General features: G+C 49.7%; 1 protein-coding gene across 4 annotated transcripts in view; it reads left to right on the forward strand.

The window, feature by feature from the left end:
* Positions 1–15,270, forward strand: part of CRTAC1 (cartilage acidic protein 1) — a 172,087-nt gene that overhangs the window by 148,341 nt on the left and 8,476 nt on the right. Inside the window, exons 14-16 of one of the 4 annotated variants that reach the window (XM_043475790.1) lie at positions 1,817–1,960; positions 2,412–2,429; positions 2,766–3,057. In XM_043475790.1, the coding sequence (XP_043331725.1) occupies positions 1,817–1,960; positions 2,412–2,429; positions 2,766–2,797 (194 nt within the window). In that variant the 3' untranslated portion in view covers positions 2,798–3,057. The other 3 variants (XM_043475789.1, XM_043475791.1, XM_043475792.1) reach the window with 3 other exon arrangements.

The following is a 15,270-nucleotide window of genomic DNA, read 5'->3' on the forward strand; positions in this document are numbered from 1 at the left end:
ACCAAGAAAACTTTCAACCCCATGTCTTTTATCCTAAGGACCAGCAGTGAGGGATCAGGCCAAGGACTCCACCTGCCCTTAGATGCTCAGGCTGCATTCTTCCCAAGCCCCCTCTGCAGCCACTCATCAGCCCCAGGTGAATGGTTTGCTCTGAGATGTGGAGTGAACGAAACAATCCCTGCCCTCTTGCAGCTTAGAGCCAGCGGGACAGACACACAGAGAAACAGGTTGACCACACAGCCTGGGCAGGGCTTGTGCGGAGGGGTGCTATAGGAGCACAAAGGTGGGGTGCTAAACCAGTCTCGTGAGGGTCCAAGAAAGTGCCCCAGAGATAGTTTAGGTCTGAGCTGAGACCTGAGGGGTGATGAAGAGCTTGCCAGTCAGTGGGGAGAAAGTGTTCCAATGGAGGGTACTGCCTGGGCAAAGGACCACAGGTGAGAAGTGGCGAGGATGCCTGGAAGAGTGGCTTGAGGAAGAAATTAGTTCCCTCCGCTCCTCATGTCCCCACCATGGCCACTCTAAACAGACAGTGCACATACCCAGAAATTCCAGCATCTTCCCCATGTGCTGGGAAGACCCTGTGACCTCTGCAGTGCAGCTGCCTCTTCGTTTCATCACCCAGAAGACAGTTGAGTGCCTCCTGCCCAGCACCCTATGTGGGGAGCTGGGGGTGCAGGTCAGGCATCTACCCTGGAGGGGTGTTCATTCTAGTTGGGCAGACCTACCACAAGCCATGTGACCCAAGAGCTGGACAAGATGAGTTAAGAGCTGTTTAAGCAAGGTGCTCTCTGAAGACTCTTCTAGAAGACGTGGGCAGGGAGAGAACCTTTGAGCTGAGACCTGAAGGTCAGGAAGGGTCCAGCCATAGAAAGAGTGGAGGGAGGAGCTTGCCCAGCAGAGGGGAGAGCGGGAGCGAAGACCATGCGGCAGGAGAAAGGTTTAGTGTGTGAAATGGACAGGAAGGAGGCCGGAGTGCTGGGAGAGGATGGACGAGCCAGATGCCACATCAGGGAGGATCTGGAGTCCCCAGGAGGGAGTCTGAACTTTGTTCTCAGGGCCCTTTGCTGTTAAGCAAGAGCATGGCATGGTATGGTTCATATTTTTAACAATCACCTGGCTGCTGAATTGCAGATAGGATTGGAGGAAGTGGGGAAGCCGGGAGGCCTGAGGAGTGGGTAGGGGTGTGGGGAGGGGGAGGGGGAAGGGGAGAATGCAGCTGCAGAAATCCAGGCAAGAGCTGCTGGTGGCTGGGGACAGGCTGATGGCAGAGGAGTGAGAGGGAGGTGGTCAGATGGGAGAGGTACAATGGGCCAGAATTGACAGGATCTGTTGTTAAATCGCCTGCAAATTAAGGAAACTGGAAGAATCAGGAATCTCTCCGATGTCTGCTTGGGCAGCCGAGAGACTGATTGTGGCCTTGATTGAGCTGGGGATGATAGGAACAGGGGACAGAAGAGGCTTGAAGGCCAGGGGATCTAGAGTTCCATTTCAACCTAGTAAGTCTGAGATGCATGGTAGACATTCATGAGTCTGGAGCCCCAAGGAGAGGTCATAGCTTAAGATAGGAGGCCTGGAATCATCCATATGTGAAGGGCCACCTAGAGAAACTGGGGGAGATAGAAAAGAAGACCCAGGCCAACATGATTGCCCTCAAGGTGTAAAGGTCAAGTATAGGAGGAGCCAGCCAAGAAGATTGAGCAAGTTGAGGCCCAGGGAGAAGGGACATGCCCAAGGTCATGGCTGGAGTGGGGAAGCAGAACCTGAGCAAGGACCCACTGCCCCCAGCCCCCAGTGAGTGGCTCCCCTCGCCTTTCAGACACCAACGAATGCATCCAGTTCCCATTTGTGTGCCCTCGAGACAAGCCCGTGTGTGTCAACACGTACGGAAGCTACAGGTGCCGGACCAACAAGAGATGCAGTCGGGGCTATGAGCCCAATGAGGATGGCACGGCCTGTGTGGGTGAGTAGGGCCCTGGCCACCGTTCAGTAGCAAAGGGAACTTGCCATCCACTGGGGCGCTCTGGGAGGCCCCAAATTGAGGTTCTCAGCTCCTGCCTTCTCCTGGCTGGAGGGCATCTCCCTAGACCTTTGTGGGGTCTCCAAGGAAGACTATGACAGGCTTGGAGAAGCCCCACCACTACTGCCATCAAGTGAAGGGCCCCTGGGGTGCTGTGTCCTGGCCAGAAGCCATTGCTCTTCCTGTTTCTCCCTTTCCTGAAACTAATGTTCCTACCTTAGGGTCAGCCCATGTTTTCTTACCTGGGATATAGACTAGCTCCTGCTCACCTTTGTCTGAATTTCTGAACTGGTATTTGTCTTCTTCCTCCCAAATGCTTCCCCCACCCCCACCCCACCCCTATTCCCCTTCTCTTTTCCCCATTTTCTGTCTCCCCACTCCATCCTTTTTGCAGCTCAAGTGGCCTTTTTAGGTGGGTATCCTTCTGCCGCCTTTAGAATCTCTGAGCCTCTCTCTTGGGCCTCATCTCTTTCTCTAGGCCTTGGACTTTGCCTTCAGTTATATGCACTTTAAATTCCATCAATAAAGAAAAAAAAACTAACAATCTTTGTGGAAAACTAAATCTCTCCCGCTGCCTGTCTTTCTCCACACCCAGTAGATTCTGCTGCGTGCTCCCTCTGAATGGACAGCGGGGGTGGCCATCTTTGAAAAGGGAAGTTTGGGAGATGCTGATATTTGTGTCACCTTTAGTTGTTTGTGAAGTCTTTCTTTGCATGTCTTCTGAGAACATGTTTTTTACCCCATCCAGCCTCCCTCACTCCTTCAGAAGAATCAAGATAGTCCTGTCTTTTCTGTATCCTCCAGTGCCATGAGCGGCTTATTTTGCCCTTAACAAAGATGGCTCCCAGGCGGTTGCTTGCTCAGTTGATTTGACAGTGTGTCCCGTGCCTGCTGGTCTGGCCTGTGCTGTTTCTGCTCTGCAGGCCCTGAGTGCCTGTGGTAGAGAAAGCCATATCGGGGTTGGTGGTGATGATGGGGGGGTGGGGGGAAGGGTGGCCACTTGGGACTCTTGATAAAAAATGTTAAAGTTTGAACTTGCTAAGTCTTCCAGTCTCTTTCTGAAGAAATTATACCAATAAACTCTCTGCTGGATATTAGTGTCTAGCTGGTGGAAAAAAAAAAGTGTCTGAAGCAAGCAGAGCTGGTTGGAATGCTGAATTAGCAGCAGCCCTTCCATCACGTGGCCCTTGGAAAGCATATCATGATACAGAGAAAGTGTTTGCTCCAGGCATGAGCAATGGTTGGGTTTGCGCACCAGTGTTCACTTGGGAGACACTGGGGTTTGGACCAGGTGAGGCATGTGGAATGAGCAAGGGACAGACATGGAGGGAATGCTCTGGGGCAGTCACTTCTCCTGTCTGGGCCTCAGTATCCCGCATGTAAATGGCAGCAGAGTTGGGCTGGTGTATCCCTAAGGGCCTTTTCCTTTCTAAGACCCCTGAAAATGTGGCTGGACATAGGCATACCTAGTGTCAGATTATCCTAACTTCTAGAAAGAACCTCAGAGAAGGCAATGGCACCCCACTCCAGTACTCTTGCCTGGAAAATCCCATGGACGGAGGAGCCTGGTGGGCTCCAGTCCATGGGGTCGCTAAGAGTCAGACACGATTGAGCGACCTCACTTTCACTCTTCACTTTCATGCACTGGAGAAGGAAATGGCAACCCACTCCAGTGTTCTTGCCTGGAGAGTCCCAGAGACGGGGGAGCCTGGTGGGCTGCCGTCTATAGGGTCGCACAGAGTCGGACACGACTGAAGCGACTTAGCAGCAGCAGCAGCAGCAGAAAGAACCTTGCGGTTTGATCTCTCCTGCAATATGCTTGGAAACCTGGAAGTTCCGGAAGGCCTCACTTTTAGTAATGATGTAACACCTTAGAATACTTTCATGACCAGCTTCAGTAGTGCAAGAGCCTTATAAATCACAGATCTATTCTTTATGTGATTGGGAAAAAAGGCACACCCCAAGATATAATAAAATCACTCTTAAGAAAGCCACCAACTCTTTAAAAAAATATATTTAACAAAAAACTACCATATTCTGATATAATAATAATATGCCCCATAAATCACAAAATATTAATTCCTCATTACTAGTGTTGTTTTTACACTTGGAACAGGAGCTAAAATGAAAAGTTTTAAAATAAAAACAGCTACAATCTCACAGAAAAGCATACACCCACTTAAAAATCATTCCGCATCTGGGAAGCCCTCTCCTGTGTGTCGACACAGAATTAAAGATCTGAACAGGTCCTAGAAATGAAACTCAGGGAGAGGAAAAGATCAGCCCAAGGTCATGAGCCACCTGGCCCCCAAGCCAGGGCTGGAGCCTTCTGCCACCACCCTATCTTGTTTTGGGGAGGGGGGGTAACAGACAGCTCTGTCACCATTCAGACGATTCCCCTGAAGATGCTGCCTTTTTTAGAGACGAACAAGTGGATCTATGATAGTGAGATAAGTAAAACCCAAAACCCATAGAGACTATGGTTCCAAATGCAATGGCAAATAACAAGATAACGGTGTTCACTGACTTCCTGCACACACAGCACGAGAAATAAGGGCTAAGACAGCTAGTGTGAGAGCCTGACAAGGACATCAGGAGAGCTGAGGTGACAGCAGACTTCAGAGGATGACTTATAAGCAATAACCTCGAATTCCTGCATATTGAGTTTCATATAACTGGGTGTATTTGTGTGGTTTTACCCTACTAGGTGGGTGGGGCCAGATGAGTTACAAAGAGGAGTTCAAAATCCCTCCAGCTATTAAGAGCACAACTGTAATATCCTGACTCCAGGGTATTAGATCATACCCTGAATTATATTCATTCTTTTGTTCATTCAGTCTTTCGACACATATTGGTTGAGCACCTGTTATGTGCCAGGTACTGTGCTAGGCTCTGGGAGTGCAGTGGTGAGTAAAGGTGACATGGTTGCTGTCCCCATATTGTCTTCCACCAGCCAGATGGAGGAGCCCAGTACACAGGATGGCAATGGGACTCAGACTCAGAGGGGCTTTCTAAAAAGTCTAACTAAATTCTTGGATCACTGTACCAGAAAGCTAACTCTGCATTCACTTCTGTATTTATTGAACAATCATTAATTGAAGGAGAAGGAAATGGCAAACCACTCCAGTATCCTTGCCTGGAAAATCCCATGGACCGAGGAGCCTGGTAGGCTGCAATCCATGAGGTCACAAAGAGTTGGGCACAACTGAGCAACTAACAGAATCATTTATTGAGAGCCTCCTGTGTGACGAGCACATGAGTACTGTGACATGAGTACCTTCCCATGAGTACTGTGACAAGGTCCCTCCTCTGAGGGTGTCAAGTTCCCTGCCCCCAAGATGCTTGGGTTGGAAGAAACAGAAGGCGAAAAGATACAGAGGACAGGCAGGTACTGAACCGACTCAGCCTCACCTGCCTCCAAATAACAACATCCCCACAGTGGGCCAGGTGGGCGCCTTCCAAGCCCAGGGCCTCAGCATTGGACTTTCCTGATCTGTGCTGAACTGGTCAGGCTCAGAGTCCCTCTTCCTTCTAATTCCTCTTGCTCTGAGGCCCTTGGGCACCCAAATCCTTCTGAAAGTGTTAGTCACTTATGGACTGTAGCCCACCAGGCTCCATTGTCCATGGGATTCTCCAGGCAAGAATACTGGAGTGGGTAGCCATGCCTTCCGCAGGGGATCTTCCCGACCCAGGGATCAAACCCACATCTCCTGCATTGCAGGCAGATTCTTTACCATCTGAGCCTTTGCCTTCTGAGCATGAACAATTCAGTCTCTCTCTCTCTCTCTTTTTTTTTTTTTTTTGGATGATAGCCCCACCCAGGCTCCTGACATTTTTGTTGGCTTCTCCTGGGCCTGAGTTTATAACAAAAATAGCAGATGCCTTCATGGGCTGACAGATAATGGCAGGGGCTAGAAAGGATTATGCAAATAGAGAGCTGAAGCACTGAAGGGGCTCATCTAAGCAGAGCAGGAAGAGGGGCCAGGTCAGCCAGAACTTCCCATTTTTCAAGAAAAACCAAATAATGATAACAATACCATTTTTACTCTGTCCAAGGATGTTCCTCTTCCCAGGAAGAATCTCTCTTATTAGTCGCTCAGTCGTGTCCAGCTCTTTGCAACCCGCTGGACTGTTAGCCCATCAGGCTCCTCTGTCCATGGGATTTCCCAGGCAAGAATACTGGAGTGGGTTGCCATTTCCTTCTGCAGGGGATCTTCCCCATCTAGGGATTGAACCCCCGTCTCCTGTGTCTCCTGCATTGCAGGCAGATTCTTTACCTGCTGAGCAATCAGGGAAGCTGATCTTCCCAGGAATGTACTACCTAAAATGACGATACTAGCCTCATTTAGTGAGTGCTTGCTATTTCTGGGTCAGATCTGAACTCTTTGCAAGAATCAGCTTGTTGAATCTGCATACAGTTCCCAGAGGAAGGTGCTGTAGTTGTCCCAGTCTTACAGAGATGCTGAGTGCTGTGTCCAGGGTCACTCGGTTGGGGTGGGCAGAGGCAGGACTCCATCGGGGTGGTATGGCCTCAGCTGGCACTCTTCCTTCTCCATTCGAGCTAGCCAACTGGTTACACAAAAGCACGATCTCTCCTGCTGCTCAGGGTCAAGGGAGGGTTTGGAAAGAAGGTTTGGAAAGGATTCCTTAGAGGTGGCCCAGGATCTGAGAGTGTCCTAACAGTCTCGTTCAACCTGCAAGAAGAGATGGCATTCCCTGTGTGGAGTCCCCTCACCAGGCACACAGTCAGCCATGTGACCGCTCCAAGCATCTGCTCAGCCACCAGCCCTGCTCTGGGAAGGTGCCATTCTGAGGGCCAGGAGTTTGATTATGTGTCACTCTGGCTGCTATGGCCCCCTCCCAGGGTCTGGGCATCGCACCTTGACCAGCACTGGACAGCAACTTAAGCAGGGGTTCCACTCCCACCTGCAAACAGGGCCCTTGGGCATCATTCCAGAGTCACATGAGATAGGAGGACAAGGGCTTCTCTTTCTCAGGGAGCCAGCTGGTTTTTTCCAGCAGATTCCCTAATGACACCCCAGCCAGACTCTCAGCCCTTGAGGCAAGCCACATTCCTCCCTTTCCCTCCCTCCCCGGGGTCAGCCATAGTCTCACTCCTTTGGTGTGGACCAGACCCCAGCCACGTCCTGTCAGGAGCTAATGTTGCGTCTCCTTAGCAACGAGCACATCCTAGAAGGAGGAGGGAGGAGGGTGAGAGAACACGGGCTGGTTAACTCCATAGGTAATGTCAACCCCTCCTTCAGCACTTGTCCTCTGAAGAAACCACTGTTGAACAGCAGAGTGGCCAAAGGGTAGGCCATCAGAGAACAATGAGAAGCAAGAAGAAAGAACCCTCCTCGGGGAAGGGAGCTAACATTTACAGAATGCCTGCTCTGTGCTGAGAACTGTACATGTGCGTCTCCGTTCATCCCCACACCCATCCTACGGGATAGATGATATTATTCTATTTTACAACCAAAGGAACTGAGCATCAGAAACAAGATATCCAAGGTCATATGGCTAGTTAAGTAACTGACACCTGGGCAAATTATTTAACCAGTTGTCACTCGGCATATACTGATCGGACACCTACTATGTGCCAGGTGGTGGTTCTAGTGGCTTGGGATGTACATCAGTGAACATCACCGGGCAAGATTCCTGAAAGCCCTGGTGACATACAGCAGGCACTAAACAATATAATAAAGTATATAATATGTTAGAAGTTAGGGGGAACAAGGAAGCAGCATTAAGGCAAGTTGGGAATGCTGAGATAGGCAGACTGCCATTCTAAATAGGGGGAGTCAGTTGGGCCTCACTGAGAAAAAGGCATTTGAAGTCAGTGAACTTTTTCTGAGCCTAAGTTTTCTCATCTGTAAAATGGGGATGATGCATACCACACAAAGTTACTACATTAAACAAGAAGATGTAAAATATTTGACATAGGGCTTGGCACCTATTAATAGTAAGCCCCCAGTAAATTAGAAGTGTTATCAATATTACTAAGTAGCAAAGCTCAGGATGCAGCCTGGATCTATTCAATACCAAATCTCACGTGGCTCCTGGCACAGCCTGCCGTGGCCCAGGTCACTGGGAGCCTGCCGTATGGGAGATTTGAAGGACATCTCCCCTAGGGAGCTGACTGCTTAGCAGGGAAGAGATCTCAAGGACCGAGAATGGCCGTGCGGGAGCAAGCAGAGCCAACCTTCCTGGGGCCTGGGCTGTGCTGAGAAGTTCAACCTAGTTCTCACACGACGCCATTCCCCAAGAGCATGGTCACAAACTATGGTAAACTAAGCAGCGTCCAACTCTGCGACCCCGTGGACTGTAGACCACCAGGCTCCTCTGTTCATGGCATTCTCCAGGGAAAAATACTGAAGCAGGTTGCCATTTCCTCCCCCAGGGGATCTTCCTGACCCAGGAATCATTTCATGCGTCTCCTGCATTGCAGGCGGATTCTTTACCGCTGAGCCACCTGGGAAGGTTGTGATGTTCAGATGTGGAAATGGAGGCCCAAAAAGGAGCAGTGACTTTCCCGAGGACCACAGCCTAGCCAGGAAACTGACGCCTGCCTGGGGCTCCTCTGCCTCTCTCTCTGCCTCCTTCTCCAGAAAACATGAACTATTTCAGAAGCAAAATTGTATCAAGCATTTTCAGAAATAGGGGTGTCAGTACTTGTCCTCCCTATGATGCTGACACAGAATCAGAGTTGGGGGGAGCGCCCACCAGGTGAACCCAGGCACTGTGATTGGGAACTGAGGGAGTAGGTGCAGAGTCCTGCTCAGCTGAGACAAGAGAAGCTGGAGACAGCATCAGGAGCATAAGAGATGAGGGTGGAGACAGAAGTCCTGCCAGCACTTCTGCCCAGAATCTCATGACCCCTGCCTGCCTGCCTGCCTGCCTTCCAGAAGGGGCCCAGAATAATTCCTGTAAAGGTAGCTCATTATCCTTCTTCCTGGCCAGACCCAGAGCAGCCATGAAGGATCTCTCCCCTAGAATCATTCAGCGCATCTCCTCAAAAGATCCAAGGGCTCACTCTCTTTCCCCAGCCCACACCTGAGTGCCGAGCTCCCAGGGAGGTAGAAAAGCACAGCCAATGTTTCCCAGCTGCTCCTGGGGACAAGCAGAGGGGCACCCTTAGGCTGAAGGCAGGAAGGCAGATCCCGCATATACCTCCTCTGCCTATCCGTTCCCCGGGCCTTGAAGGGCAGACACAGGGAGGATGGAGGGAGAAGGAAGCTGGGAGGTCTCAAAGCCCCACCCAATGCAGAAGGTGTCCTGTTTGCAAAGACCACATTCTTTCCTACAGAGCGCATTCTGAACTCCTGCAGCCCTCCGTCCCTCCCTCCTTTCCATCTATCCTTTTTTTAACACATTATTTTTTTTAATTTGCTATGGAAGTATAGCTGCTCTGGGCTTCTCTGGTGGCTCAGACAGTAAGGAATCTGCCTGGGTTCGATCCCTGGGTTGGGAAGATCTCCTGGAGGAGGGCATGGCAATCCACTCCAGTATTCTTGCCTGGAGAATCCCCATGGACAGAGGAGCCTGGCAGGCTACAGTTCGTGGGGTCGCAAAGACTCAGATAAGCACAACACACAGCACATAGATGATTACAGTGTTTCAGGTGTCAGCAAACTGATTCCATTATACACACATTTCAGATTCTTTTCAATTATTGGTTATTACAAGATATTGAATATACTTCCTTGTCTCAGCCCACTTTTTAAAAATTTCTTTTTTAATTTACTTATTTTTAACTGAAGGATAATTGTTTTACAATATTGCATTGGTTTCTGCCATTACATCAACATGAATCAGTCATAGGTACACATATGTTCCCTCCCTCTTGAACCTCCTTCCTGCCTCTCACCCCTTCCCACCCCTCTAGGTTGTCACAGAGCCCCAATTTGAGTTCCCTGAGTCATTCAGCAAATTCCCACTGGCTATCTGTTTTACATATGGTAGTGTATAATTTCCAATGCTTCTATCTCCATTCGTCCCACTCTCTCCTTCCTCTCCCCTTCCTGGGCCTGTAGTCTGTTCTCTATGTCTGCATCTCCATTGCTGCCCTGTAGGTTCATCAGTACCATCTTTCTAGATTCCATGTATATCCATTATTATACAGTATTTGTTTTTCTTTTACTGACTAACTTCACTCATCTACCCTTAAAATTGTTTCTTCACCCTGAGATTCTGCGATCAGATGGACTCAGGCTTGAATCTGAAATTCAGTTTCTTCATCTGCTGAAAATGGAGATGTAACAACCTCATAAAGCATTTGTGAGGCTTCATCAAGATGGAGCATGTAAGGCGCACACCGCCCAGATTGATAAAATGCAGATATTATTGTGAAATCTGTTCCAGGTCCTTTAACCTCCTGCCTTCACTCCTAGCAGTGCCTGATTTTACAACAATCCATAAGTCATTAACTGGGACGATGTTAGACCTATAAGACTCCTTCCCAACGAGACAAAACCATCACTCATAGTTACAAATGCAGAGTTCATTTGGGGACCGGGTTACACGCATCTTTCCTTCAAAAAGCTCTTGTCCTGTATTTAGATCTGCACTGGGGAGCACAGGGCCGATAGGTACCCATCCATTCCACCTGCCTCCCCACTGTCTGTTGCATCCATCTCAAGCCAGGCAGCCCTCTCCCTCACCTTTGATCCATCAGTCATCTCTCTGTACATATCTTCTCTGTATCCTTCCACTTATCCATCCATCTATCCATCCACCCATGATATTTCACCCTCTAGGGCCCCAGGGCCAGACTTTCCAGGCAGAGCAGTCAGCCCCACAAGGATTTGCCCACCTCAAAATAACAGAGCAGGAGCACTGGGTAGGGGCTGAGTGGGGTCAGGATGTATACTTCCTCCCCTTCCTTCCCTCCCCGTCCCCTCTGCCCTCTCCTCTTTGCCCCTCCCCCGAGGTGGAGATCATGAGCAGAGCCCCAAGATCTCGGCCTGAAAGCTGCCCTGTGCAGGGGATGGCCTAGGGTCACCCTTTAACCGAGTGACCCCGTACATGCCTTTGTCTACACTGGCCTAAGCTGCTTCTCAGTGGCCTGTTGCCCCAGGAGCCCGAGGATTTCACGTCTTCATATTCTTGTCTCTTCCTGCAACCCGTGATGGGCAGCATTTCTCATTCACCTGCCAAGGGTGAGGCACTGCACCAGGCTCTTGGGGTGGGGGGAGAAAGTGCTGGAAATGAGTAAGACAAGATTCCCACCTACCAAGAGTTGGCTGAGAAGCTGGGGCAGGAGGAAGGCCATCATCACACACACAAGGTCTTGTAAGCTGTGTATAACATTTCCCTTTCCGGGGCCTCGCTCAGCGCGGCGCTCAGGTGGTAGCCGGTCTCCAATCACTTTTCCATTACAAAAATCAATAACTTGAATTACTCCAAAATAACTAGCCCCTTCGCATCCCTGCAAATCTAATTTTTCTGTGTCTGCATTTGCCCACATGCTGCTCTCTGAGTCTGGAATCCGTCTTCATGAGTCAATCCAGGCAGAACAAAGCCTTTCGCCTGACTGTGACACACGGTGTCAGAAGGAGAGCCAGATTTGGGGTCGGAGACTCAGGTTCAAGCCTTCACCCTGACACTAACTGTGGGTGCTGGTGAAGCTACTTAACCATCTAACTTCCTCATCTATAAAATGAGAATTCAAATATAACCACTCACCAGGAGTGTTAGAGAGCAAAATGGAATGATAATGTACAGGAGTTCCTGGCATACACTAGGAAATCAATGAACCCTTGCCTTTTGTTTGTTCTATGCAAGCATCTGAAACCTGGCTATAAATCTACATCTCGAGGCCACGGTATATTGAGATCCTAGTGCAACTTCAACAATATCTTACATTGGAGAAACAGATTTTCATTTACCAAAATTCCTTCTCACAATGCTCACAGTTTACAAAGGACAGGAGAGAATGGGTGTGGCGAAGTGATTGACTGGAGTGTGCAGCCCTCTGACTCCCTCTGAACACTTCCACCTCGTCAATCATCCCCATGGTAACCACGGGTCCCCATGCAGCTCGGGGACACTAAGTCCTGCTGTCCAGCAGCTGCTGCAATCACAGGTCTCTTAGGGAAGAGCTGTGAACACAGCGCAGTCTGCCCTCAGCGCCGCCAGGAGGATAAATCCTCCTGAGAGGGGTCCTGTGGAAACCTCGGAAGGCTGAACTCTGAAGGGAGGGAAGGGAAGTGAAGTGAAGTGAAAAGTTGCTCAGCTGTGTCCAACTCTTTGCAATCCGTATGGACTATAGAGTCCATAGAATTCTCCAAGCCAGAATACTGGAGTGGGTAGCCTTTCCCTTCTCCAGGGGATCTTCCCAACCCAGGGATCAAACCCAGGTCTCCCACATTGCAGGCAGATTCTCTACCAGCTGAGCCACAAGGGAAGCCAAGAATACTGGAGTGGGTGGCCTATCCCTTCACCAGCGGATCTTTCCAACCCAGGACTTGAACCAGGGTCTCCTGCATTGCAGGCAGATTCTTTACCAACTGAGCTATAAGGGAAATGACACCTATTTCATGCCAGGCACATCCATGGCCAATTTCTCACTGGCTCCTCAAAACCAGGTGTTCTTAGCATTTGGGGGATGGTTACATACCCACTTTGAAAATTTGCTAAAAATCTGTGGGCTCTCTTCCCCAGTTAAAGGTACATCATTCTGCACACAGGGGCAGGGGGTCAAGCTTAAGAACTCCTGGCATAAACCTAGGCTGTTTTAAGATTTTCTTAGGTACCAAGGACTTTCTCTTTTAAAGGCCCCACACCTCATCGTATCAAAGATTTTCATGTATATCCACGACCCACACATACACACACATACACGCACACACATACACACACACATGAGTTGAGTTAAATTGCAGTGACTGTCTGAAATAATGTTAATTTTGTAGCTATGTAATAAAACATTAATTTCAGTTTTGTGCTTTCTTTTCCTATTTTGGAGCCAATGAACTTCCTTCATAAATTTCATTCAAATATTTCATTTGTTGTTTAGTAGCTAAGTCATACCCAACCCTTTGCATCCCCATGGACAGCAGCATGCCAGGCTTCCCTGTCCATCACCATAGAAAATATGCAGATCTTAAGTATACAGTTCATTGAACTCTCAAAGTGAGCACGACTGTGTAACTGCTGGAGAAACAGCTCATCAGGATTCCGCAGAAGCCCCCTCTTCCACTCACTGCCCCCACCCCAGGGCAGCCTCTCTGCTGACTGCTAACACCACAGACCAGTTTTGCCTGTATTAGAATGACAGTAAAGCGTCTGCCTACAATGCGGGAGACCCAGGTCCAATCCCTGGGTCAGGAAGACCTCCTGGAGAAGGAAATGGCAACCCACTCCAGTATTCTTGCCTAGAAAATCCCCTGGATGGAGAAGCCTGGTAGGCTACAGTCCATGGGGTCCCAAGAGTCACACATGACTGAGTAACTTCAGTTTCACTTTCATTAAGTACAATCATAGAGTTCATACTCATTTTGTGTCTGGCTGCATTCATGGAACCAACAAACTTTTTCATTCAGGTCTCAGACATTTTCAGAGGCTTGTGAAAAGTTTATAGGCTCTAAGTACCATCCAGGGATTCTCAACCTTCTGACTAGAAACTCCAGGGGAACTTTTAAAACCCCTGATGCCCAGGCTGCACCCCAGAACAATGAAATCAGAATCCCAGGGCATAGGACCAAGCATCAGCAGGTTTTCTTGCTTCCCAGGTGATTTCAATTACAATCAAGGATGAGCAGCACTGGTCTAGGCAATCCCGTGAAATATTAGTATCCTGATTTTACAAACTGGGGAAACTGAGGCTTCAGGGGTCTCCCTCAAAGGGAATTGTCAGGAAGCCAGAGCTTTAATTCAGGTCTAACTTGGGGTGGTCTATGCATTGCATTCCTCCATGGTGAGCAGTAAAGCCCCAACCAGTTGTGGTGCCTCCTGCCGGACACCTCCTCATGACAAGTCCTTCCAGATCTGGGAGGTGTGGTTTCCCAGGCTGCCAGACCCCCAGGAGAAAGGCAGCACCCCAGGGGTTGGCCATAGGGAGAAACAGTCACCAACCAACTGGACTCCATCTTTGCCCTGCACCTCTCTGGAAGCCACAGAAAAGTCCTTGCAGGTAGGAGCAGCTGCTGGTTTGGGGGTCATGAGAAGTCTCTCAGCCGCTGAGATGCTCTGACCCAGGCGGCTCTGATTTGGGGGTGCAATGCGAGATGCCACCGCTCGGTGGCACCAGGAGCTTCTGTAAAGTCTGCGGTTTTACATACCCCCTGCCTTTGGCTAAAAGAAGCCAGAAGGCGGGCTTAGGAGGCAGTGGAGGGCAGCAGCAGCCCAGAACTGCCTGGGGGTTCCTGTGTTTTCTGACACCAGATGGGGCCTGTCTCTGGCTGGCAAGTGTTGCAGAGGAGATGTGGCTACCCCCGAACCCAGGAGAGAGGCCACTTCCTCCATAACTGAGGCAGCAAAGACAAGCCAGGCTGAGAAGCCACACCTCAATTGACTTCTCCCGCCAACTACCCTTCACCAAGCTGCCCCAAGGCAGCTTCACGTGTGAGCCCGCAGGTCCGTGAGAAGCCCAACCACCCACACTCCCGTGATACCCTGGGCTTGGAGGTACCAGCCCTCCCTCTGAGCCTAGGATGGCCAAGGGATTCTCCGAAGCTGGTATCGTCTTCCCCGCAGTTTATGGAATCAGACTGTCTGGATTCAAAGCCAGGCTCAGCCACATTCTAGTTGTGTGATTTGGGGCAAGTTACTTAACTTCTGTGAGCCTCAGTCTCTTTATCTGTAAAGTGGGAATAAGGTTGTTGTGAGGACTGAACAATGAATTATGTAGAGTCTTAGCCTAGTGCCTGGCAAATAGTCAGTGCTAAATAAATGTTAGCTACTATTGTTTATATTACTACCACTAATAAGGTTGCAAACAGGCAAAATGAACCCACCCACATGTTAAAGAACAGACTCCATGGTGACAACCTGCACACACCCCAGATCTGAGCAGAGGCAGCGAGTCCAGCTGCCTCTTAGGAGCAGAAAATATAAGAGGGGAAGCTACACAGGGCACTCCCCAAACCCCTACCCAGAGGTGGAACCATTGTACCCTCAATCTGGTGGGATCCCCTCTTGGCCCACAGACCTGCATGTGTGACCCCAGCCACCCTGCAGATTCAGACAACTTCCATTTGGGTGTCATCCCCACGGGGTTGGAGTGAGCACTGGGTCAGACATCGGTTTGAAAC

Source organism: Cervus canadensis, chromosome 8 (genome assembly GCF_019320065.1).
Source record: "Cervus canadensis isolate Bull #8, Minnesota chromosome 8, ASM1932006v1, whole genome shotgun sequence".
Lineage (NCBI taxonomy): Eukaryota > Metazoa > Chordata > Mammalia > Artiodactyla > Cervidae > Cervus > Cervus canadensis.